The sequence below is a fragment of the Dipodomys spectabilis genome, unplaced genomic scaffold, assembly GCF_019054845.1.
Source record: "Dipodomys spectabilis isolate Male_0828 unplaced genomic scaffold, ASM1905484v1 ptg000297l, whole genome shotgun sequence".
In the NCBI taxonomy this organism is placed as follows: domain Eukaryota; kingdom Metazoa; phylum Chordata; class Mammalia; order Rodentia; family Heteromyidae; genus Dipodomys; species Dipodomys spectabilis.
Window position 1 is genome coordinate 16,245,072 of NW_024870974.1, and position 25,378 is coordinate 16,270,449.

General features: G+C 42.8%; 2 protein-coding genes across 2 annotated transcripts in view; one reads left to right on the forward strand and one right to left on the reverse strand.

The window, feature by feature from the left end:
• Window positions 1-1,497: 1,497 nt before the first annotated feature.
• LOC122127091 (translation initiation factor IF-2-like) lies at window positions 1,498-2,704 on the reverse strand. The gene is made up of 3 exons (XM_042701601.1): window positions 2,598-2,704; window positions 2,061-2,552; window positions 1,498-1,846 (listed from the first exon to the last, which is right to left on the reverse strand). Exons 1-3 carry the CDS (start codon window positions 2,702-2,704, stop codon window positions 1,498-1,500), a joined length of 948 nt encoding a protein of 315 aa, XP_042557535.1.
• A 170-nt stretch (window positions 2,705-2,874) lies between these two features.
• The window catches only part of Lrba (LPS responsive beige-like anchor protein), a 443,207-nt gene continuing 420,703 nt past the window's right edge, over window positions 2,875-25,378 (forward strand). Inside the window, 1 exon segment of the mRNA XM_042701880.1 lies at window positions 2,875-3,093. Coding sequence (XP_042557814.1) covers window positions 2,875-3,093 — 219 coding nt within the window.

The window sequence follows — 25,378 nt, forward strand, 5'->3', positions numbered from 1 at the left end:
CATTCTGCCTGCTGTATCCTTTTTGTCTGTAGTAAACGTCCACATTGTGTCAAGTATTTACCAGTAACAGTGGGCAAAGAAAAAAAAATTCTGAAGTGTATAGAATAATAGAATTTATTACATAATTATTTTATGTCCACTTTTGTATCACCTAGATACAGCACTATCAGTGAACGTGAAGGTACTTGAGACACACACCTATGTCTCAGATCATTGATTAAACAATTGTGACCACACTGTGGAAGACATTTTTACTTTTATCAGCTGCATTTTTTTGGACCCCCCCTTCCTTTTTCCTAAATGGGACACATTTGTTCATACTTTATTAGTGCTGGATTTATCAGGTATAGTAACTATTCACCCAACCCAGAGGAAGCAACGTCTTGCCAGACGATTTTCCTTGTTTAATGCCACACTCTTTGCCTGTAGGCATACACCCATCCCTTTATACCATACTTGCTCATTTAAGGGTGGGAAATAAAAGTTCCAGGTGTGTTGCTGTTCAAGGATTACAGCAATGGGAGGCCATGGACATGACCTTTTACCCTGGAAGCACTTCAGATCAAAAGAGAAAAAATTATGCAACTGAATTCCTTTTGCGAGTTTTTTCTTCCGTTGTAAAGGCGTGTAAGGCTTACGACGGCCGTGTGGCTCGAGTCTCAAGCTGGTTCTTCCACCTCTCCAATTTCTGCACTAGTTAAAATTTTGTCATCTTCTGAAGTCATCTCAGAGGATCCTTTCTACAGGTAACTCACTCCTCTCCCTGCACCAGTGTTGTGTCTTCCGACTCCTCTAGAGCTCCTCTTGATTCATTTTCGTTTTTAGGGGGCTAGGAGTTATAGCCTTTTATTTATGTATTTTCTAAGGAATTACCACCACGAGAGAATGCCAGCAGGGTGCACAACCCTCTTCATTGAGTCTGCTTTTCACTCAAGCACCAGGAAGACTTCCTTAGCCTTAGCAGCCAGGGTGGAGGGGAAGAGAGGAAGAACACTTCCGAGGATCCGTCCGGGGATACCCTCAGCTCCAGGGGCGTGTGTGGGGTGCCTGCCGGTGCTGGGGCTGGAACTCAGGGCCTGGGCTTTTATCTCACGGCCACCGCGCCACTTCCGGCTTTTCGGGGGCTCACGGTGCTGCCCCGGCTGGCTTCGAACCCCATCCTCCACCTCAGCCTCCCGCGGAGCTGGGACGACAGGCGTGAGCACCGGTACCCCGAGTGGACGTGGCGCCCTCCCGGCACGTGGGGTGCACCGACGCCGCCCCCGAGGAGGGTCCGCGGCCGCGCACCACGCGCCCTCCTGCCCGAATGTGGGTGCGGTTTTGGGGGGCGGCGGCTGCCAGGCCGGGCGGGTCCGTCCGCGCGCCTCCGGGCCCGGCGGGCGGCCGCTGTCCGGGGTGGGGACGGTCCCTCCGGTGAGCGGCTCCAACTACACCGCTCCCCGGCAACGCGGGCGGCTCCCAGGTGGCCGAGCCGCCCGTAACCTAACAACCGCGGCGTCAGCAGCGCCCCGGGCCGGCGAGGGGCGGGCCCGCCGTCCTCGGAGGGAGGAGACGCGGCGCCGCTCCCCGGGCGCGCGTCGGCGCCGTCCTTCCAGGAAACGCGAGTGCTGCGCCCCGGCCCTGCGCGCGCCCCCGCTCCCTGCCCCCTGCGCGCCCCTGCGCGCCCCTGCGCTCGCGCACGCGCACGCCGCGCCTGGCCGCCCTCGGCGCTGTCATGGCGGCCGGGAGCAGCTTCGGGGAGCCCGGGGACGGCCGCGCGAGCTGGGGAGAGGCGAGCGGTGCCGGCAGCATCCTCGCCGCCCCGCGGCAGCCGGTGTCGCGGCGCCCATAGCGCCGGCAGTGACTGCTTTTTCCAAACAAACAAACAAAAAGGAAAATTAAAGGAAAGGAAAATAAACATGAGCTGAGCGCAGGGGCGGGGCGGGCCAGGAGAGCGCGGACTCCGGGGCGCGGGCCCGGGAAACTTAAGGCGGCGACCAGGTGCGCGCCCCCCCACCCCCCGCGGCCCGCCACGTCCGCCCTCCCCGCCGCCGCTCACGCCTCCCGGGGAGCGCAGGTACCTGAGGGCGGTGCTCCGCTCCCGGGCCGGGCCCAGGGCCGTCGCCGCCCCTTCCCCGCCTTTTCCTGCCCTGGATCGCCGCTGCCGCCGCCGCCGTGTCGCGGCGCCCCGGAGCGGGGTGAGGACGAGCCCCGGGGGTGTCGGGGTGAGGGGGCAGCTTCCTGTCGCCGAGGTCGCTGGGGAGGGTCCCCCGCTTTCCCCCCTGGCTCCTCCTCTTTTTCCCGCGCTCGCGGAGCACCTGTGAGGAGAAAGCGGCGCCGCGCCCCGACCCCGGGAGCTGGGGGTGGAGGGGAGCCTGCGCCCGGGCCGTGGGGGACCCCCGCTCCCCCGGCCCCCGGAACCTGGGGTGCCGGGGTGCGTGTGTGCGTGAGGGGGGGGGTTGTGAACCTGCGCCCGGGCCTCGGGGACCCGCCCTCCCCTCGGCCGCCCGCTCCGCCAGCCCGGCCGCCCCTGGGGTGCCCTTAGCAACTTACTTGACGGGCGGTGCTCCCCCCTCCCCCGAACCCCTCAAACCCGACCGCTCCTCGTTAACATACACCTCGTCTTCCAATAGGGTTCGGCGTTGTTGTCAGCCTCGGGGAGAGAGATTGGACAACTATTCTCCGCGAGGAGGAGGAGGAGGGCGACGCCAAGGACTTTCCGCATCTCCTGCCTTGGGGGGTTCCCTCCTCAAGTTGCAAGGGCCCCCTCCCCGCCCCGTCCCCCCGCCTGGCGCCCCGCGCGGCGCGGGTCGCGCTCCTCGCCCGGGCGGCCGCGGCTGTGTCCCCCCCCCGCCGGTGACTCTCCCGCGTCCTGCCCGTCCTCGGGCGCGAGCCATGGCCAGCGAGGGCCACCGCGTCCCCTCCCCGCCGCCAACAGGTGATGACGGGGGCGGCGGAGGGCGAGGGGAAGCCCCCGCGGAAGCGGGGGGCGCCCGCTCCCTGAAGCCCGGGCTCCCCATCAGGGGCATCCGGATGAAATTCGCCGTGTTGACGGGCTTGGTGGAAGTTGGCGAAGTCTCCAATAGGGACCTGGTCGAGACCGTCTTCAACCTGGTGAGAACTGAATGTTTCCTAGGCAGACGCGCTTCTCGCTGAGCGGGGCTGGGGAGGAGGAGGAGGAGGAGGAGGGAGGCTGGAGGCAGGTGCTTTCTTTTCTTCAGGCTGTCCACCATGGGCTTTTTTTTTTCCCCCTACAAAATCCGACTTGACCTGCATGACAGTGTCTCGTGTCGTTTCCGTGGAAGGGGAGCAGGGCCAGGTTTTGTGAAAGTGAACAGGTCGCTGGCGTCCGGGCACAGGGACTTAGGTGTGAGCGCGCCGGGGCCTGGCGCGGGGAGGGGGCGCTGGGGACGGTGTAATGGTTGGTTTGTTTGTTTCTTCTTCCTCCCCCTCCCTGGTCCTGTGGGTTTCCCTCTGCATTTTTCCCTTCATAAAATTTTAAGTAAGTTCTTGAAGTTCTGTGACTTTAGTTTTTATTGGTTCATTTATTTATTTATTTTAGTCATGGGGCCTGAACTCTGGGCCTGGGCGCTGTCCCTCAGCTCTTCAGCTCAAGGCTAGCGCTCTACCACTTGAGCCACAGCGCCACTTCCGGCTTTTTTTCTTTTCGCTTATGTGGTGCTGAGGAATCGAACCCAGGGCCTCATGCATGCAAGGCATGCATTCTACCACTGAGCCACCTTCCCAGGTCCCTGTGACTTTATTTTTGAACTTTAGAAATAATATGAAGTTTTTGCGACTCCTTTAAATTAAGTTTTAGCCTTTTAAACAAAATTTAGGCCAGTAGGGCTGACAAAGGGCTAATTTTTGCAAATTAGTATTTGTTTTTAATTACCGTTGTTAGAAATAACTCACAAAAGTTGAATTTGGGGGATGAATTTGGGATTGCATTTAAAGTAATCTTGTAAAAAATTGAGTTAACATTTTGCAAAGAATGGATAGTTTTTCTTTGGTAGATTCCTATCTAAGCAGTAAAGCACACTTGGCCATTGGCAGTTGCTGATTTTACTACTGAGAAATATGAAGTTAAAAAAAACTATTCCATTTTTAGAAATAGTTATCTTCAATAGAGACTTTTAAAGTTATTTTATTTCAGCTTCTGCTGCTTATCAACTTAATCAAAAGGGGATTTGGCCTTAAAATGCTTGGCCTCTTCTACTCAGTCTGTACCATATAGAAAAGTGAAACACTTGTAATAATTGCTTTGCCCTTTCCTCTTTTCTTCTACATTTTCAAGGTTAGACTTGTTTTATTCTAGGGCAGTTAATTATTTCCTTTACTAGATCTTTATTGCTAGTCTGGTTATTTGCAATGAGAAAGTAGCTACAGCAAATATACTTACTTTTGGAATATGAAAGCAATATGTGTTTTGTATTGGGAGTTTGTGTATAAATACCACAGAAAGACATATATAAACACTTTTAAATAATATGCAAATATCCAAGTGTATATAAACTGGAATAGAATAGTGAACTCTGGCATCCATATTCAGCTTCAACAGTTAACCAACAGTGTGTGTATGGGGCTTTTATGAGTGAGTCTCCAGAAAAATGGCAAATTGATTATTCCTTTATCTCAAAACAGAGATAATTGAAAACTTGCTTTTGATTTTCTTTTTCTAAACCTCATGTGTCTTGAATGAGAACAGCAATCTGTGGTAGTCTTCTTAGCAGGTGCAAGACTCTGAGTTCAAGACCTAGCATCATCACTCCCTCCTTCCCCCCAAAAGAAGAAATCAGTGGTAGTGGCAGTGATATAGTTCATAATTACTTTCTTGTGTGTGGAGTCACAGCATTCTTTGGCAGGAGGATTTAGACTCTTTAGAATGTGCTGTGTGGGGGTGGATAACCAAATCTAAATCATTTGCATTTTTATCATTAAAGAAAAGCTCAATTCTGTAGTCATGGTTTGCTTATATACTACCTAGAAGTATAGGCAGTAGGTGTGGTAGAGATTTTAAGGTCATTGATGAAGTCCTTCAGAGTTGGTGGTTTGTAGGGTAGTAGGTGACAGGGTAGTTGAGGAAGAGTCTGTTCTGTTACAGACTCTCTTCACAGACCAGGGGGGAGAGGATTAGATAGCAGTTTCTCAAAAAAAAAAAAAAACAACACAACAACAACAGTTTCTCTTCTCTCTCCTCCTGAGTACTTTTTCATGGTCTTTCCATAGGGCTTTGGTCACTCCCTACAAAATCTTGGGAACTGAATTAAAGAAACTGCTGAGAATCTAGTCAGCCCACACTGAACTGTCCTAAGTAGTAGTTGCTAGCCTGTCTTAATTCTACTCAGAGAAGGAAAGTACATTAACTCTTAAGAGTGATTAAAAAAGAAAGTTACTGCCCACTTTTCAGTGCCCTGCAGTGGGCCAGGTGTTTACATATAGTATGTAATTCTTCTCTAAACAATTCTTTTTAATCCACATATACCATTTTCTAGATGTCAAAACTGAGGCACTAGGGTTAACGGGTTTTCTGAATGTGATGATGCTTAGAACTTCATTTTTCTCAGGAAGGCATCTATCTCATGAGTCAGGGTACACTTGTTTGCTCCCCTAAGCAGTATTTATAGCTTAGGACACTACAGTCATTGGGTCCGGCCATATAGTAATGGTAAAGTCTGCCTTGGTAGACTTTATTTCTTATTTTCCCTTTCAAAACATTGTTTAGAAAAAAAACCCTCAAAAGGTTTATACAGTTGATTTTTCCAATTTATTTTATGCAGAAAATTAACTTGAACATTTTTTTTTTTAATTTAATTTTATTTTATTTGAGAACATACTGTACAGAGGGGTTACAATTACATGGGCAGGATAATGCATACATTTCTTACCAAGCATTGCAGCCTCCTCCTTTGTTTACCCTTCACCTCCCTTCCCAGCCTCCCCCCTCCCAATTCCCCCCCCCCACCGACATTGTAAAGCTCGTTTTTGCATTTTTTTTTTTTTTTTTTTGGTTGGTCGCGGGGCTTGAACTCTGGGCGCTGTCCCTGTGCTCTTCAGCTCAAGGCGAGCTCTACACCGCTTAAGCCACAGCACCACTTCTGGTTTTCTAGTGGTTTATTGGAGATAAGAGTCTCACGGACTTTCCTGCCCGGGCTGGCTTTGAACCGTGCTCCTCAGATCTCAGCCTCCTGAGTTGCTAGGATTACAGGTGTGAGCCACTGGCCCCTGGCTGACATATTTCTTATACCATATATTGGTTTAAGTCTTCCAAAATTGTGAAAAGTAGGGTGCAAACCAAAGAATGTGTCAGGTATATTAGTCATAGACTATTGTAACAATATATGATCTTTCTAACAATATATGACCTTTGCGTCCAGTCTAAGGAACCAGGGAATTACATTATCACTTAAACCTTGTGTGGTCCTCCTCCATACTTTCTTCACTGGACTTTTCATTAGTGAATATTATCATATTTATAGCGATGGTAACTTCTTTCTGTATTCCATAAGTTATTATTAAAGTAGTGTTTTTATTTTTGAAGTAGTTTTAGTTTTAAAGTAGTGTTTATTGAAGTATGTGTTTTTCCTTCCCACTTTCCCTCTTTTTTTTTTCCCTTCCTGTTTTCTTTTCTGACATGAGAGTTTTCTATGTAGCCTAGGCTGGCCTTGAACTCCTAGACTCCTAGTGATCCTTCTGTCTTAGCTGAGTCTACAAGTGCATACCATTGTGCCAAGTAGAAATATATGTTCTAAAGATTATTTGTTATGCTTTAAAGAAATAAACTTGAACCTCCCAGAGGTACACAGATAGGAAGTGGTAGCGCCATCTAATTGCTTCAGAGGTGTCTTTATAAAGTGCTGTCCCACCTCTGCTAATGTACCTTGATCTTACTGTTATAAATTCCTTTGTAATTTTTTTTTTTGTTCCAGTCTTGGGGCTTGAACTCAGGGTCTGGGTGCTGTCTCTGAGAGGCTAAACCACTTGAGCTATAGCTCCAATTCCGGCTTTTTTTTTTTTTTTTTTTTTGGCGTTCGCCTCATGAGCTTTCCTCCCTAGGCTCACTTCAAACTGCGATTCTTAGGTCTCAGCCTGCTGAGAGCCACAGGTGCCTGGCTTCTGCAAGTGTATGTTACAAAAGATAAATTTTGATTAAAGTACATTAGTATATTCAGGTTTTTCAAACTTATAGTTAATTTTTACATTTTTCTTGCTGTAACTTAAAACCATTTTTGTGTGTGTGTGTGTGTATATGTGTGTGTGTCCGTGTCCGTGTCCATCTTTTGGACCCAGAATAATTAACGGATTGGTGTGCATCAGGAATAGGCTGCTGACTTTAATTTGTTTTCACCAGGGATTTAAAGGTGTTCTGTGTGGGCTTAGAACATAGCTTTAGTGATAGAGCACTTGCCTAGAGTACACAAGTCCTGATTTTCGTTCATAGCACTGAGAGAAAACAAAAAACTTCTTTAAAGATATTCTGAAGTATTTAGTTCAAGATTAAAGTTTCCCATGGGCTTGTAACCAATACATGTTTCAATAATTTCTTTTTTGTCTTTAAAAAGTCACTATAGGGTTTCCTTGTCCAAAGAGAAATGCACTTGAATTGTGAAAAAAGTAACCTCTCTGTACAATACTTTAACAATAAAATTATATTAAAAGAAAGTATGACCTTTTTTTTTTTTTTTTGAGATGAGGTCTACCTATGTATTCCCAGGTGGGCTTCAAAGTCAAGATTCTCCTGCCTCAGCTTTGGCCCAAGTGGTAGGCTTTTTGGTGGTTAATTGGAGATAAGAGTCTCCAACTTTCCTGACTGGGATGGCGTTGAATTGTGAATATAGATCGCAGCCTCTTGAGTAGCTAGGATTGTGGTCGTGAGCCACCAGTGCCAACCAGCATATGATTTTTAAATTAACATTTTAAACCTTCATAGCTTAAATAAAAAAATTTCATTACCCTTTATGTGGCATTTGAAATATGTCCTGCTCAGTACACTGGTACAGATCATTGATACCTAGAGGAGTCGAGCAGATCTCATCAAAGTTCCATCATATTGAATGTACAATGTACACTTTGTAGTCTTAAAGAGGCAGCAGTTATTCTTTATCCTCTGATTGCTGCTTTATAGTAGTGTGGACTTAGTGGAGTTTACTTTTTGATTTTTTTTTGGGAAAAAAATCTAGATAAAAAAAATCCTAAAATGACAAATTATTTAAAAACACAAGCCAGGCATTGGTGGCTCACACCTGTAGTTTTAGCTTAGGATGAAGTTAGTGTGTAGTTTTAGCTACTCAGGATGAAGTTAGTTTGAAGTCAGCCTGGGCAGATAAATATGAGAAACTTATCTCCAATGAAGCAGCAAAAAATGGGAAGTGGAGGTGTGGCTCAAGGGATAGAGTGCCAGCCTCAAGTGGAAAAAACAAGCAAGAGTGAGAAGCCCTGAGTTCAAGTCTCAGTACTGGCACAGAAAACATACTAAAAAAATCTCTGGGCCCTGTAGGTGGTTGCTTTTCAAGCTCTTATATGAATTTTCATTGGAAAGATAATCACTTAGTAGAGTTTTACTTTTGTGTTTGTTAATCTAGAATTTTTTCCACTGTAGTACCTGACATCCTACATTTAAGGATTAAGATTATTCTAGAAACGTTCTTATTAATGAGGTTTCTGCACTTGCCCTATCAATTTGTAGTTTGTGTTATAAGCAAAAAAAAAATAAGACCTGGAATGAGAACAATGTAAAGGATTTATAGATTCGTTTATCTGAAAGCCCAAAAGTAGGGCAAGACTTACAATAACACAATCCTATTAAAAACCCAATTTTTACCAGGCACCAGTGGCTCAAGCCTGTAATCCTTGTTACTCATGAGGCTGAGATCTGAGGACTGCTGTTCATAGCCATCCTGGGCAGGAAAGTCTGCAAAGAGACGCTTATCTCCAATTAAACATCAAAAAGCCAGAAGTAGAGTTGTCACTTGAATGGTAGAGTCCCAGCCTTGAGCAAAAAAACTCAGGTATAGCGTTTAGACCCCTTAATTCAGACACACACAGACACATACACACAATTTCTGTTTTGCTTCTGTTCTTTTCACACATACACACACACACACACACACACACACACACACACACACACACACACACACACACACACACACACACACACACACACAAAATTTCTGTTTTGCTTCTGTTCTTTTTTCAGACCAATCACTCTATGTAGCCCAGACTGGCTTCAAAGTCACACTCTTCCTGCCTCTGTCTCCATAGGTGTGTGCTTCCATGTCTGCTTGGTTTGCCTCTGGCCTGCCTTCTGTGATTTCAGCTGACCAGTTAATCTGTTGCTCTTCTCTTTATGGTTTAGTATGGCTTATGGACTGGGTAGTTGATACATGCATTCATGTTCACAACTCTTGGAGAGGTTCCCCGTTTTAATATCCTTTTTTTTTTTCTTTGGGTCTGGTCGTGGGGCCTGAATTCTGGGCCTGGGCGCTATCCCTCAGCTCTTCAGCTCAAGGCTAGCGCTCTACCACTTGAGCCACAGCGCCACTTCCGGCTTTTTTCTTTTTGCTTATGTGGTGCTGAGGAATCGAACCCAGGGCCTCAGGCATGCAAGGCAAGCGCTCTACCACTGAGCCACTTTCCCGGCCCCCCCCCCCCCCCCCCCCCCGTTTTAATATTCTAAAGTAATTAGACTACTGCTGGCCAATGACCATAGCTATTGAAACATATTGACTGGTTTAAGCTGTGGGTGTATTTTCCATGTACAACTCAGTAATTTTCTTTATTTCTTTTTCTTTTTCTTTTTTTTAAATGAATCATGTTTGATTTCTTTTTTTTTTTTCAATTCAGTAATTTTCATATAGAATTGTTGTTGTGGTTATTTGTAGGGCTTGAACTCGGCCTGGGTGCTGTCCCTGAGCTTTTTTTTTTTTTTTTGGTCGGTCGTGGAGCTTGAACCCTGGGACACTGTCCCTCAGCTCTTCCGTTCGAGGAGAGTGCTCTACCGTTTGGAGCTACAGCACCACTTCCGATTTTCTAGTGGTTTATTGGAGATAATAGTCTCACAGATTTTCCTGCCCAGGCTGGGTTTAAACCATGATCTTCAGATCTCAGCTTCCTGAGTACCTAGGATTACAGGTGTGAACCACCGGTGCCCGGCTTCCCTGAGCTTTTTTGCTCAAGGCTAGTGCTGTACCACTTTGAGCCACAGCACCACTTCTGGTTTTCTGGTGGTTAATTGGAAATAAGAGTCTCATGGACTTTCCTGCCTATGCTGGCTTTGAACTGCGATCCTCAGATCTCAGCTTTTGAAGTAGATAGGATTATAGGCATAACCCACTGGTACTCAGCTTTCATATAGAATTTTATAGCTATCACCACTATCTAAATTTATTTTAATTTTTAATTTTTTAATTTTAATTTTTGTTCATGGGGCTTGAACTCAAGGCCTGGGTGCTATCCCTGAGCTCTTTTGCTCAGGGCTAGTGCTCTACTGCTTTGAGCCACAAGTCTACTTCTGGTTTTCTGGTGGTTAATTGGAGATAAGAGTCTAATGGACTTTCCTGCCTAGGCTGACTTTCAACCATGATCCTCAGAGCTCAGCCTCCTGAGTAGCTAGGATTACAGGTGTGAGCCACCAGCACCTGGCTCTACAATGCTTCCTATGTTCAAGATCACTGTAGTTTTAGCTTTTTCATTTAGACCTATGAGTCCTGTGTGGTATAAGACAAGATTAAGAAAAGGGGTAGTGGTGCTATGGCTCAAGTGGTAGAGCCCTAGCCTTGAGTTGAAGGGCACAGGGACAGTGCCCAAGCCCAGAGTTCAAGCCCCACCACTTAAAAAAAAAAAAATTAAGAGAAGGCAGATTGGGCACAGTGATTCACACCTATAATCCTACCTACTTGGGAGGTGGAGATTGGGAGGATTAGAGCTAACCCTAGAAAAAAAAAAACAAAAACAAAACCCCTTAAACTAAAAGCATTATTGAGACTCTATCTCAAAGCACAAGCCACGGGGTAAGAACGCAGTCTGTAATTCCAGTTACCTGGAAGGCAGAAGTAGGAGTGTCATAGTCTTGGGCTGGAGCAAAAGTATGAGATGCCTTTGAAAAGTAACTGAAGAGCAAAAAAAGGCTGACAGGATGTGGCTCAAGTGGCAGAACGCTTGCCTGGTAAGCTTGAGATCCTGAGTTTAAATCCCAGTAACTCCTCTTTCTCCGCAAGTCCATAGTAATATGACAATCAATTTCAAGCGAGAGATCAGCATAAAATAGGCTCATTGTACCCAAGAAGGAGAAAAAATAATTATTAAAGAGATAATATAAAACTGTTAGGAAATTGTTAACTTTACCACCAACTCATTTTCTTCGACTACTGTAAATTTAGACACAGAAGCATTTCAGGATAGTTTTTGATGTCATTGTTACAGTGGCTAGGCAGTGCCTATGGCCAGAAGTGTGAAGTGGAGGAAGCCTAGCAATGTGGCTTAGTGGTAGAAGCCGGGCGAGCTGGAAGCCCTGATTTCAAACCTCAGTACTGCCAGAAAAGTGTAAATAGGGTTATTTTGTAAGTTTAAGAAATTTGATAGACTTGTTCTTGATTTCTTTTGAATCCTTTTTGGTAAGTTTAATTTTTGTTAGGCAGACACTTGCTAGGAGTGATACTCCTAGCCCTTTTAAATTGTTTTTGAGGTAAGTTCTTGAGATTTTTGCCTGGATGAGTTTAGATGGTCATATTCCTATTTATGACAGTGTGTGCTGCCATGCCCAATTTGTCAGTTGAGATGGGATCATGATAACTTTTTGCCCAAGCGTGATCTTCCTGATCATCGCTTCCTGAGTAGCTTACAGGTGTGCACCACTATCCCTGCTGTCTGGCCTTATTTCTGATTACTTAATACCCAGCAGATACTTTGTCAGTAATCTATATAGAAAGCTCATTTGTATTAACAACAGTTAGCGATTGTACTGTCTTTAACATTTATCTGCCCAGGAATGAATTTTTGAAACAGAATAGTTCCCATGAATCAAATGATGACCATTTATTAACCTGCCCCCTCCCCTCTTTCTGTTTTGTGGTAGTGGATGTTAAATCCAGGTGTTCCTGCTTGCTAGGTAAGTTCTGTCCCCCCTGCCCCACCTTTTCTTGTTAATCTTGTAAGTAATGAACTTAAATTGGCAAATTGGCTTTGCTGTAAAAAATTTCAGGAGTCATTACTATTTGAAGGACTGTGCTGTTGATTTACTTTATTAAGTGCTAGACTACGTACAGAAAGTTGCTCAGTTTAGCCAAGTTCTAAATTCAGCATAGTGTATCGCTGAGATATTTTTCTACTTTTTATTTTTAGAGAATGACTTTTTATTCTGTCACGCTGAATACATTGTTCATGAACAGTTATATCAGGTTATTGAAGTCATGCTTCAGGAAGAAAGTTTGAAATTTATGCTTTGTCCTATGAATAATAGACCTGAATGTGGACGTAAGGCAGGCTCTGGGTCTGAATCAGCTGATCACATAGTAACTGTGAAGTGTAATGCTTTCCTAAATTTCTTTTATAACAAGAAAATATGATTGAAGCAGCTAAAATTGTATCCTTCTAGGATTTTTTTTCAATTTTGTGTGTTTGAATTATGTACAATATATTGTACTGTGTGACTACTATAAATTGATTAGAATTGGGTGGGGAATGTGACTTAGTGGTAGAATGCTTGCCTAGCCCTGGGTTTGATTCCTCAGTGAAATATATACAGAAAAAGCCAGAAGTAGCTCTGTGGCTCAAGTGGTAGAGTGCTAGTCTTGACCAAAAGAAGCTCAAGGACAGTGCCCAGGCTCTGAGTTCAAGCGCCAGGACTGGCAGAAAAAAAAAAAAAAAAAGGATTAGAATTTAAGAAGGTGGCCACTTGACAAAATTCCTTAAGAATTGTTAAGAATTAGGTTGCCGGGCACCACTGTCCATAGTCCTAGCTATTCAGGAGATTGGCTATTCAGGAGATTGAGATCTGAGGATTGTGGTTCGATGTCAGCCTGGGCAGAAAAGTCCATGAGACTTAAAAAATATATATGTAGTTTTATTATTACTATTAACATGTTGTACAGAAGGGTTACCAGTCCATAAGTAAGGTATTGAGTATAATTCTTTTTGGATAGTGTCACTCTTTCCTTTGATTTCCCCCAGTTTACTCATCCTGTCTCTTCCACTAGAGTTGCAGAGTTCATTTTTCACATAGTATACTGAATACCATGATTACATTTGTTCACTCTTCCTCCCTCCATTTCTATGCCCCCCTTTCACCTCCCCTAAAAAGACAAAGAAAAAAAAACCCAAAGCAAAAATACCACCACCACCAAGAAAAAATCCCCATGTTTCCATTTCCTAGAATTCGTTTGGATAAATAGTATTTTATGTTCAGAGAAGTAGGCCATGAGACTCTTATCTCCAATTAACCACCAGAAAACCAGAAGTGGAGCTATGGCTCAAGTGTTAGAGCATTTACCCTTGAGTGAGAAAGCTCTGGCATAGTGCCTAGACCCTGAGTTCAAGCCCTATTAGAATCATCAGGAAAAAAGAAAAGTTACATTAAGAATTATAAGCATTGGTAATATGAATTGTCTTGATTCTTTATCATTGATTTTAATACTATATACTTGGATTTCTTGCATCCATTTTTTTATGTATCAAGTGATGTTTGATTATATTTAAAGTATCTCCAGTTTTCTTCTATTTTGATAATATTAAAGAACAAGTGAAATGACCAGTTCTTTAGAGATTAATTGTAAGTAGAAATTTCAGCTTATGACTAATCTTTTTTCTTTTCTTTTCTTTCTTTTTTTTATTTTTTTGTGCCTGTCCTGGGGCATGAATTCAGGGTCTGGGCACTGTTTCTGAGCTTTTTTGTTAGCACTTTACCACTTGAGTCACAGCTCCACTTTTTTGGTGGTTAATTGGAGATGAGTCTCATGAACTTTCCTGCCTGGGCTGCTTTGAACTGTGATCCTCAGATCTCAGCCTCCTGAGTAACTAGGATTACAGGTATGAGCCATTGTAGTCGGGCTGTGAATATTATTTTTAATCTTTATTGCTTATTTTTGATTCATGACTGTTAAATAGAATTGTATGTGAGATTAAGAACATGGAAGGGTCACTGGGCACTGGTGGCTCATGCCTGTAATCCTTAGTTATTCAGGAGGCTGCAACTCAGAGGGTCAAAGTTGGAAACCAGGTCAGGCAAAAAGTCTGGAGGCCTCCATCTCCAAAATAGCCAGCAAAAAGCCAGGCTGGAGATATATGTATCTCAAGTGGTAGAGTACTAGCCTAGCAATCACAAACATGAGAAAAAGAAAAGACACCAGAAACTATGATCTTATGTTCTATAGATTTTGCTTATTTACTCTTGTGGTGGTGGAGATTTTACGTATGTTCTTGCCCATGATAGATAAGTGTTTTGCCATTGAACTACTTCTCTGGCACTAATTTATTGTGCCACTAGCATCTTGAACTCAGGGCCTGATCGTCTCTCTTAGCTATTTTTTTTTTTTCAGCTCAAGGGTGGTACTCTACCATTTGATCCACACCTGCACTTTCAGATTTTTGCTGGTTAATTAGTCTTGGATTTGTCTGATCAGATAGCTAGCTTTGAACTGTAATTCTTAGATCTCAGTTCTCTTAGTAGCTATTACATTTGCTGCTAGTGGTTGGCAAATGTGTTCTTGAATTTGATTTACACATATTTTATTGAGGACTTTTATATCTGTGTTCACCAAGAATGTTTCTTTCTTTTTTTTTTTTTATTGTATCCTTACCAGGTTTGGTTAGGGAAACAGTGACTTAGAATGACTTTGAATGCATTCTTTCTTTTTCTATTTTATGGAATATTTTAAAGATGATTGTTGTTCTTAAACAGTCTGGTAGAATTTAGCTATGAATCCATGTGGCCCTGAACTTTTCTTTATTGGGAGACTTTATTACTGTTATTACTATGTTTGCCTTTTAAGTGACTTAACTATTCTCTCATATATTTTGCAATATACCTTTTAAGTTCTTCACAGTTCAATGGTATACTATATGGAGAGGCTCTTTCCTAGTGTGTCTATTTATAATTCTAAATACCTTCTGTTTCTAGATGTCTGTGACTTTCTGAAGGTTTGGGAACTTTTCTGTTAATTTCAGTGAAAACCTGTCTATTCCTGTAGCTTATACTTCTCTCTACTTCTATACCAATTAGATTTGGTCTTTTAAACTGTGTCCCATAGATCTTGTATGTTCTGTTCATGATTTATTTTTTGTATTACTGGGGAAGTGTAATGATTGGTTAATCTTGTGCTCAATAGTCTAGTGAGACCTTCAACTGAGAATGTTTCATTTACTTATTTATTTAGTTTTTTTTTTTTAGCTATTCATTTCTGAAGTTTTGGTATTTAGTTTTGAAAATCTCTGGCTCTTTAGTCAATTGCTCTTTCTTTTTTTTGGGGTCCAGTTGTGGGGCCTGAACTCTGGGCCTGGGCGCTGTCCCTCAGCTTTTCAGCTCAAGGCTAGCGCTCTACCACTTGAGCCACAGCACCACTTCCTGCTTTTTTTTTCTTTCTTTTTTGCTTATGTGGTGCTGAGGAATCAAACCCAGGGCCTCAGGCATGCAAGGCAAGCGCTCTACCACTGAGCCACCTTCCCAGCCCAGTCAATTGCTCTTTCATATCCTATCGTTATCTTCCTTAACTTATTTAGCTATGTATTTATATCCCATGTGAATACACTAATAATTTAAAAAATGAATCTTTAATACAAGGCTTCATCCATATTGGTATGTAATATAAAGAGAAACTTTTATGGCTAGAGAGGTTGAGCATTTCTTTCTTTTTTTTTTTTGGGTCTGGTTGTGGGGCTTGAACTCTGGGCCTGGGCGCTGTCCCTCAGCTCTTCAGCTCAAGGCTAGCACTCTACCACTTGAGTCACAGCGCCACTTCCGGCTTTTTTCTTTTTGCTTATGTGGTGCTGAGGAATCGAACCCAGGGCCTCATGCATGCAAGGCAAGCGCTCTACCACTGAGCCACCTTCCTAGCACCCAAGTTGAGCATTTCTTCATGTGTCTATTGGCCATCCTTCTTTCCTCTTACCACCTCACCCCAGTTAGAATGGCTATAATCAAGAACTCTAATAACAACAGATGCTGGAGGGGATGTGGACAGAAGGGAACCTTGCTGCATTGTTGGTGGAAGTGTAAACTTGTTCACTTTGGAAAGTAGTATGGAGGTTCCTCAAAAGACTCCATATAGAGCTCCCCTATGACCCAGCAATTCCACTTTTGGGCATTTACCCAAATGATCACAAACAAGACCACACTAAAGCTACCAGCACAACTATGTTTATTGCAGCATTGTTTACCATAGCTAAGATATGGAACCAACCCAGATGCCCCTCAGTAGATGAATGGATCAAGAAAATGTGGTATATATACACAATGGAATTCTGTGCCTCCATCAGAAAGAATGACATTGCCCCATTTGTTAGGAAATGAAAAGACTTGGAAAAAATTATATTAAGTGAAGTAAGCCAGGCCCAAAGAAACATAGGTCCCATGGTTTCCCTTATTTGCAATAACTAGTATATGTCTGAGACAAGCAGAAAAGGTCAGATAAGTTGATTTTAGGTGAAATGAACCCCAAGGTAAGTATTCAAATGTTTTTTCTTTCATGTTATTGTTTCTAACATATTTATAGTATGATTTCTTTGTTGCTTTGTATGTCCCTCCCCCACGGTATAACCCCTGCTCTCACTGTATTTGATGTTGGTATAATTTGTGGAGGGGAAGGGCAAAAACATTTAAATACGGATACAGGTGGACCCATTGCAACAATGAGATGTACAAGTCGTTATGTCAAAAAACGAATTTTACAACTTTGGCCGGGGATGGGGTTGGGGTGGGAGGAGGGGGGTGGGAGATGGGAAGGGATTGGAAGGGGAAACAAAGGAGGAGGCAACAATGCTTGATAAGAGATGTACTCATTATCTTGCCCATGTAATTGTAATCCCTCTGTATGGTATTTTCACACACACACACACACACACACACACACATACACACAAAATATAAAGAGGAACTTTTGGAGGACTCGTGTTGCCTTGTTGGGACAGATAGTTTTACTTTCATCTGAAGATTTTCTTAGTAAGAATACTTATTTTTGGTGCCTAATCTCCAGCATCAGAAAAGAGGAAACAAACCACAGTAAGAACAACACAAAATATATTGATCTCATAAAATCCAGTTAAAAACACTACACCACAAATAGCAATTGCAAAGAGGGGACTACAATAAAATAGGATAAACTTAAACATTAAGAATCCATAAAGGTAAAATTAATACTGTAAATTAATAAAATGACAGGGAAAGTATAAAAAGCAATAAAAAAGGGAGAATCTGGTGCTGGTGGCTCATGCCTGTAATCCTAGCTACTCAGGAGGCCAAGATCTGAGGATTGTGGTTTGAAGCCAGCCCAGGTAGGAAAGTCCAGAAGACTTTCCAATAAACAACTAAGAAAGAGGTGGAGGAGGTGCTGTGGCTCAAGTGGTAGAGTGCTAGCTTTGAGTGCCCTGAGTTCAAGCCTCTGGACCGAGGGGAAAATGAAAACAGTGAGGAAGAAAAAACTGACAGAATGGAAAAGAGAAAAAGAGAGATTAAGGATCTAGTTAGGGGCTGGGAATGTGGCTTAGTGGTAAGAGTGCTTGTCTAGTATGCATTTAGCCCTGGGTTTGAGTCCTCAGTACCACATAAACAGAAAGAGCCAGAAGTGGCTCTATGGCTTAAGTGGTAGAGTGCTAGCCTTGAACAAATGAAGCTCAAGGACAGTGCCCAGGCCCTGAGTTCAAACCCCAGATTGGCTAAAAAAAAAAAAAAAATCCAATTAAAAGTTGGATGCCTAGCCATAAAAGAAATGCAGATCAAAACAACATTGAGATACCACCTCACCCCAGTTAGAATGGCTATAATTAAGAACTCTAATAACAACAAATGCTGGAGGGGATGTGGACAGAAGGGAACCTTACTGCATTGTTGGTGGGAGTGTAAACTTGTTCAACCACTTTGGAAAGCAGTATGGAGGTTCCTCAGAAGACTCTACATAGAACTCCCCTATGACCCAGCAATTCCACTTTTGGGCATTTACCCAAATGATCACAAACAAGACCACACTAAAGCTACCAGCACAACTATGTTTATTGCAGCATTATTTACCATAGCTAAGATATGGAACCAACCCAGATGCCCCTCAGTAGATGAATGGATCAAGAAAATGTGGTATATATACACAGTGGAATTCTGTGCCTCCATCAGAAAGAATGACATTGCCCCATTTGTTAGGAAATGGAAAGACTTGGAAAAAATTATATTAAGTGAAGTAAGCCAGGCCCAAAGAAACATAGGTCCCATGGTTTCCCTTATTTGCAATAACTAGTATATGTCTGAGACAAGCAGAAAAGGTCAGGTAAGTTGATGTTGGGAGAATGAACCCCAAGATAAGTATTCAAATGTTTTTTTGTGTGTTTTTCTTCCTTTCATGCTATTGTTTCTAACATATTTATAAGATGATTCCTATGTTGCTTTGTATGTCCCTCCCCCACGGTACAACCCATGCTTTCACTGTATTTGATATTGGTATAAATTGTGGAGGGGAAGGGAAAAAGCAAATCGTTTAAATAGGGATACAGATGGACCCATTGCAACAATGAGATATACAAGTCATTGTGTCGAAAAACGAACTTTACAACTTTGGTGGGGGGTGGTGGGAGGTCCTGGTGGGAAGATGGGGGATGGAAGGGATGGAAAGGGAAAACAAAGAGGAGGCAACAATGCTTGATAAGAAATGTACTCATTATCTTGCCCATGTAATTGTAACTCCTCTGCACGGTAGTCTCACAATTAAAAAAAAAAAAAAAGTTGGATGCCAGTGGCTCATGCCTAGAATTCTAGCTACTCAGGAGCCTGAAATCTGAGGATCCCAGCTCTGGCAGAAAAGTCCATGAGACTATCTCCAATTAGCTACCAAAAAAAAAAAAAAAAAGGTGAAGTGGAGCTGTAACGCAAGTGGTAAAATTAGCCTTTAGCACAAAGCTCAGGGATAGCACCCAGACCTTGAGTTCAAGCCCTAGGATGGACACATACACACACACACGCACACGCACGCCTCCCCATTCTCTAGAAGCTGCACAAGGTGGCTCAGATCTGAGGATTGTGAGATCCAGGCCAGCCCTCTGAGCTGCACAGTGAGTTGGACGCCAGTCTGTCCCACACTATGAGACCCACTCTGAAGAACAAAACAATTTAACAAAAACCCAACAACAAAACAGGAAAAAAATCAAGTGAAAAAGTACCTAATCAAGGTACTTGGATCAGAGATGCCTTTTTTTTTTTTTTTTTGTCGGTTGTGGGGCTTGAATTCTCTTACCACTTGAGCCACAGTGCCATTTCTGGTTTTCTAGTGGTTAACTGGTGATAAGAGTCTCACAAGACTTTCTTGCCCGGTCTGGCTTTGAACTGAGATCCTCAGATCTCAGCCTCCTGAGTATCTAGGATTACAGGTGTGAGCTTAGGCCTGGCTTAGAGATGCCTCTTTTGAGGTCCTCTTAATACTGAAATCTGCTTGGGTTGGGGGTGAGTAGTGTTCACCACTGGGGCCTTCTCTAGTTCTTCAGGTCCCATCAAACAAGTTGGTGCTCTACTGTAGGATGAACCCTAGCCTGGGTTTCCCTCTGGGCTGGTTTAGGATAACAGATCCATATTTACATCAGCATTTAAAAATGTGTATCAAGAAGCTTAGGTGGTATGTAGACTGGCCACTAGGAACTTACTTGTTCCAGACGCTTGAGGGTATACTGAATGCCTGGGAGAGTGGGGAAGCAAATAGAGTTCTGGTAGAAGAGGTGGGGGAGCTGGAGATTGGAGCAATCTTCCAACCAGTCTTCCCAGAATAAGCCCCTTGTGACTGGTATGGTGACTAGTCTGGGGATCGCTGTGCCTCATAGCCTCTGCTCTGCTGGTTACACTCAGTGGGCTGTGGTAGACACTCTTTCGCCATGACTATCAATGTGGGGCATCTCTCCCCCATTACTACATCAGGGACCTGAGTTTTGACTGTTTCATGCTTTCCGATCTTCAGAGCAGTTTAATCTCTAACAATAGACTCCTTCTCAAGATGGCTCCTGATGATAGCATCCTGGTTCAAGATACAGTGACTTTCATCTCTAGAAGAGTTACTTTAAGACCAAATCCCTGTGTGGATTTATCAGTTGTAAGAACCATGAGTTTTTTCTGTGGCCAATTTCTTTGACCTGTTGTTGTCCTGGGGGTTGTCAGCTCTCTCAGAGCTTACCTATGTAAGTTCTACCATGCAGCTGGAGTTGGAATTGCCAAGTGCTGTGTACTTGTCTCTTGAGTTACTGTTCTTCATGTATTGACATTCCCTGTCACCTCTCAATTCACCTCTTGATTCACACTTGAAATAGAGTTTCTCCTTACTGCTTGGAGTCTTACGCACAGAACCATATTCTAATATCTTGACCCAAGCACAACCCCTCTTTTATATGGACATTTACTCCCTTCCTGGAGTTGTTTTTATTCATTCATATAGTATATAGGGAAAACTTTACAGCTACTGGTTGTAGCATTTCTTAGTGCCATTTGTATCAAATACTTCCCAATTTAAGGAAAATAGATTGCTTTTTGGTCATCTGATATAAATTAATATTCCATTGATTTTTTTTCCCATTGATTTTTATTTAACCAAAAAATAAGGCCATCAAGTGTGGTGTAACTGGTTTTTATTTGTTTGTTTGTTTTTTCCCTATTGGGCTTGGACTCAGCCTAGGCTCTGTCTGTAGCTTTTTGCACAAGGCCAGCACTCTTCCATTTGAGCCACAGCACCACTTCTGGTTTTCTGGTGGTTAATTGGAGATTAAGAGTCTCATGGATTTCCGGCCTGGGCTGGCTTTGAACCGCGGTCCTCAGATTTCAGCCTCCTGAGTAGCTAGGATTACTTTAAAGGAATAACTGTTTCTTCTTATTTTCCTTTAGCCAGACATTTGGGGATGAGGACGCTTTTGGCCCCATCTTCCCTTTATGGTCTCCCCTGTTACATCTACTTGCCTCTTTCAGCCATGTTGGGTTAGTTCCAAGCTGGTCGCCTGCATGTCTGACAGTCAGTCTTGGGCTTTCTCTGTCTCTCACCAGTGGCCAGCATCACCTCAGCTTTTTTCTTTAAATACCATAAAACAATTTAGCCATGTTTCAAACAACCACAGTATATAGCACTAATATTTCTTGTATTATTTTAGTCATAATGATGCTCTCTAGAACTATTAAGTAATATTACTTTTCTTTTGCCAGATATCTGACAAAAGAAAACTTTTGAAGGTATTGATCAGATTTCTTTTTTAGTAGTATTTAAGAATGAACCCAGGGCCTTCTGCTTGAAAGTGGTAGTGTTACACTACTTGAGTCATGGCTCAGTTCGCTAATCTGATTTCTATAGGACTGATTTTACTTCCTGCTTTTTAGGTTATTTTATTCCTCAGTTTTCAAAAAGTATATATGTGGGGCTGGGAAGGTGGCTCAGTGGTAGAGCGCTTGCCTTGCATGCAGGAGGCCCTGGGTTCGATTCCTTAGCACCATATAAGCAAAAAGAAAAAAGCCGAAAGTGGCGCTGTGGCTCAAGTGGTAGAACGCTAGCCTTGAGCTGAAGAGCTGAGGAACAGCGCCCAGGCCCAGAGTTCAGGCCCCATGACTGGATCAAAAAAAAAAAAAAAATATATATGTATATGTATATATATGACAAACTTACACCTTATCACATATATATGTGATATATATTATACACATGTGTACATATATAAAACTATCACATATATGTGATACATATTATATATACATATATATGTGTGTATAATATATATAATATATATCAGACTTAACATTTTAACCTTTAAGTATACAGTGATACTGTGAGTGATACTGTGACTTAATGATTGATTGTGTAACTCACTACTCTGGATCTTTTGATCTCTTTCATGTTGCAAAAACATGAAAGAATAACTCCTGTTTCCCCTTCCTCCAGTCCTTGGCCCTGACATTTATTTTCTGTCTCTGTCTAGTCTTTTTAATCAGAATTATGTTTGAGGCTGATGAAAATACAAAATGAGAAAAAAGTTAACTGGGGTTCCAGTGATTCACACCTGCAATTATAGCTTCATGAAAGCTGAGAATGGACTGAGAAAGGATTGAGGCTTGAGGCCACCTGCTCAGACCATTTGTGAAACTCCTTTTTTTTTTTTCTTTGTCAGTTGTGGGGCTTGAACTCAGAGTCTGAGCACTGTCCCTGAGCCTCTTTGTGCTCAAGGCTAGTGCTCTACCACTTGAACCACAGTGCTACCGCCACTTTGGATTTTTGAGTAGTTAATTGGAGATAAGAGTCTCATGGGGACTTTTCTGCCCAGGCTGGCTTTGAACTGCAGTCCTCAGATCTCAGCCTCCTGAGAAGCTAGGATTACAGGCATGAGCCACCGTGCCTGGGTGTGAGACTCATTCTGAACCCATAGTTGAGTGTGGTGGTGCATATATGTCATTCTAGTTACTTGGGAGGCTGAGATCAAGGAAAATCATTGTTTCAGGCCAGCCTGGGCAGAAAAGCCTTTAAGATTCCATCTCAGTGAAAGAAGTTGGGCTTAGGGGCATGCCCCTTTCATCCTAGCTACAGAAGGAAGTCTCAAGGAAGTAATCCCAGTCCCTGTATATACCTGGGCAGGAAGTTCTCACTTATTTTTGACATAGTCAAAAGGCTGGAAACATGGCTCAGTGACAGAGTTGTGTCTTTTAAGAACAAAGCCCTAAGTTCAAACTTCAGGGCTGTTTCCCCCTTCTCTCCCCCCTCCCCCACCAAATTTTAATGCTATAGATGTTAGTATTTGACACCTTAGAAGAGAAGAAATTTGGAGGGTAGATTTAACAATACTGGAATCATTTGTAACTGACATGGAGGTATCACCTGTGCAACAGTGCCATTTCAGTTCTGCATCTCCATTTGATAGCTCAGCAGACACATGGAGAAAAAATTCAGTCTGAATGTTCACTGAATGCACACTTGGTGGTACCAAGTTGGAATGGAAAATTTTAAATGAAATGGAAAAATCATCGGAGTGGAGAATTCCTGGGAAAGCATTTCTCACAGTTTTCCTCCCTGACTCTACAGTTTTCACGTCATTTGTGTAAATGCACAGATCACAATGTGGATCGCCTGAGTTCTTCCATTACATTGCAGTCTCCTGAGTCATTTGGTTTTACTGATAAGCGTTGCCCTACATTCTGTGGCTTCTTTGTTTGCTTTGTGTCCTCTGTAGTTCTTTATTTGACCCAACTTCATGGTCTTTCTGTAGTTCCTTGGAAAAGTGGAAATGTTCTGGTGAAAATTAGGCAAATTAGGCAGGAAACATTTTCATTTTGTGTTTTTTTTTTGACAAATAAACATGAAATAAAAATCTTTGGTAATCCCAGCATTTACTATATGTTAGAAGGATTTCTCTGTCAGTCAGATTATGGTCTTATGTTTGTATCCCAGTCTCACAGTCTTGACCATTTTTTGTTTTTGATTTTTTTCCTTGAGGTGGTGGAGATTGAATTTATTTCTGCTTGCCGTTATCCTTTATTAACATTTATTTAGGGTGTTTGTATTTAATTATCCAGTCAATTATCTAATCAAGCTAATTAGCACTTTTGGATTTCTACACCTAGAATTTTTCAATTTTGCCTTTTGACTTGTAAAGCTGATTGTAAACATTACATATTTTATTCAAGTTGTATATTGACTTCCTTATGATTAAGTACACATGCTGGACTGTGATTTAAGAAACACTTGACAACTCAAGTCCCAAATTGCTAGAAGAAAGATTGATGATCCTGGAATGTCTTAGACCTCCAATAACACTTACTGTATTGGGCATAGTAGATCTTTTATCTTATTTTTTATTTATTTTTATTTTTAATTTTTGTTAGTAGTTGGTCTTGAATTCTGGCCCTGGGCTCTGTCCCTCAGTTCTTCAGTTCAAGGCTAGCCCTCTACCACTAGAGCCCCAGCACCACTTCTGGTTTTCTGGTGGTTTATTGGAGATAAGAGTCTCATGGACTTTCCTGCCCAGGCTGGTTTTGAACCTCGATTCTCAGATCTCTGCCTCCTAAGTAGCTAGGATTACAGGTGTGAGCCACTGGCGCCTAGCTTCTTATTTTTTATTTTATTTATTTATTTCAAAATGTTTTTTATTGTGAAAATACTGTACAGAGGGGTTACAATCACATGAGCAAGGTAATGAGCACGTTTCTTATCAAGCATTGTTGCCTCCTCCTTTGTTTTTCCCCTACCATTCCTTCCCTTCCATCTCCACAACTACATTCCTCCCCACCCCCATCTTATTTTTTAAAAGCTTGTTATTTGGGTGAAGAAGGCTGAGTTTATTATTTTTTCTAATAATTGTTATAATTAAGGTGTTGTCAGAGGGATTACCATTTCACAATATATTTTTTTGTTTGTCCACTTATTTTTGCCCTGAACTTTATGCTGTCAGTTACAGGATGAATTGTGCAACCAAGAAAACATTTTTAAATTGTTAAACTGCTTTCTTATCACTTAGTAAAACATTGCTCCTACCTGTAATCTAGCTACTGTGGAGGCTGAGAACAAAGGTGTGGTTCAAAACCAGCCTAGGCAGGAAAGTCTGTGAGACTTTCTCCAATTAACTACCAAAAAGCTAGAAGTAGAGGTGTGGCTTAAGTGGTGGAGTGTCAGCCTTGAGTAAAAAAGCAATGAGAGCAAGAAGGCCTGGGTTCAAGCCTCAAAACCAGCACAAAAACAAAAGCAAGTAAAAAAACAAAAACTTGAGGCTTGAACTTAGGGTTTGGGCATTGTCCTTGAGCTTCTTTCCCTCTAGGCTAGCATTCTTCCACTTGAGCCGCAGCTCCACTTGTGCCTTTTTTTGGTGGTTAATCAGAGATAGGTCTCATGGTAGCCAGCCCAGGCTGTGTTCCTTAGATGTCAGCCTCCTGAATAGCTAGGCTTACAGACATCAGTGCCCAGCAATTTTAAGTACTCTAGGACCACCAGGATTAAGGAGAAGCCTCAACTAATAACTCACTCAAACAGGGCGACCAAATGGAGAGGTTTCAAAACTCTACTAAGTGAGTTGTCCAGCCCCATGTGGCCCAAACTGTCCTAGATCCAGCCACTGTGGGACTCTGAGCTGTGAAGTACCTGAAGCTGGAGCAACTTTTCCCATTCCTTCTTGAATCTTTGTCTTACATAGTTGTGAGAATAATGAAATAATTGCTTTTTAGTTATTAAGTTTGGGGGTGATACGTAAGGCAGCGAAGATAACTGGA

Bases quoted from the DNA above. Each gene is read 5' to 3' on its own strand.
- LOC122127091 (XM_042701601.1), bottom strand. From the start codon at position 2,704: ATGCGGAAAGTCCTTGGCGTCGCCCTCCTCCTCCTCCTCGCGGAGAAT. The intron at 2,553-2,597 runs GTGTATGTTAAC...GGTTCGGGGGAG, and splicing joins GAACCCTATTGGAAGACGAG to GGGGGAGCACCGCCCGTCAA. The intron at 1,847-2,060 runs GTACCTGCGCTC...GTTTGGAAAAAG, and splicing joins GAGCGGAGCACCGCCCTCAG to CAGTCACTGCCGGCGCTATG.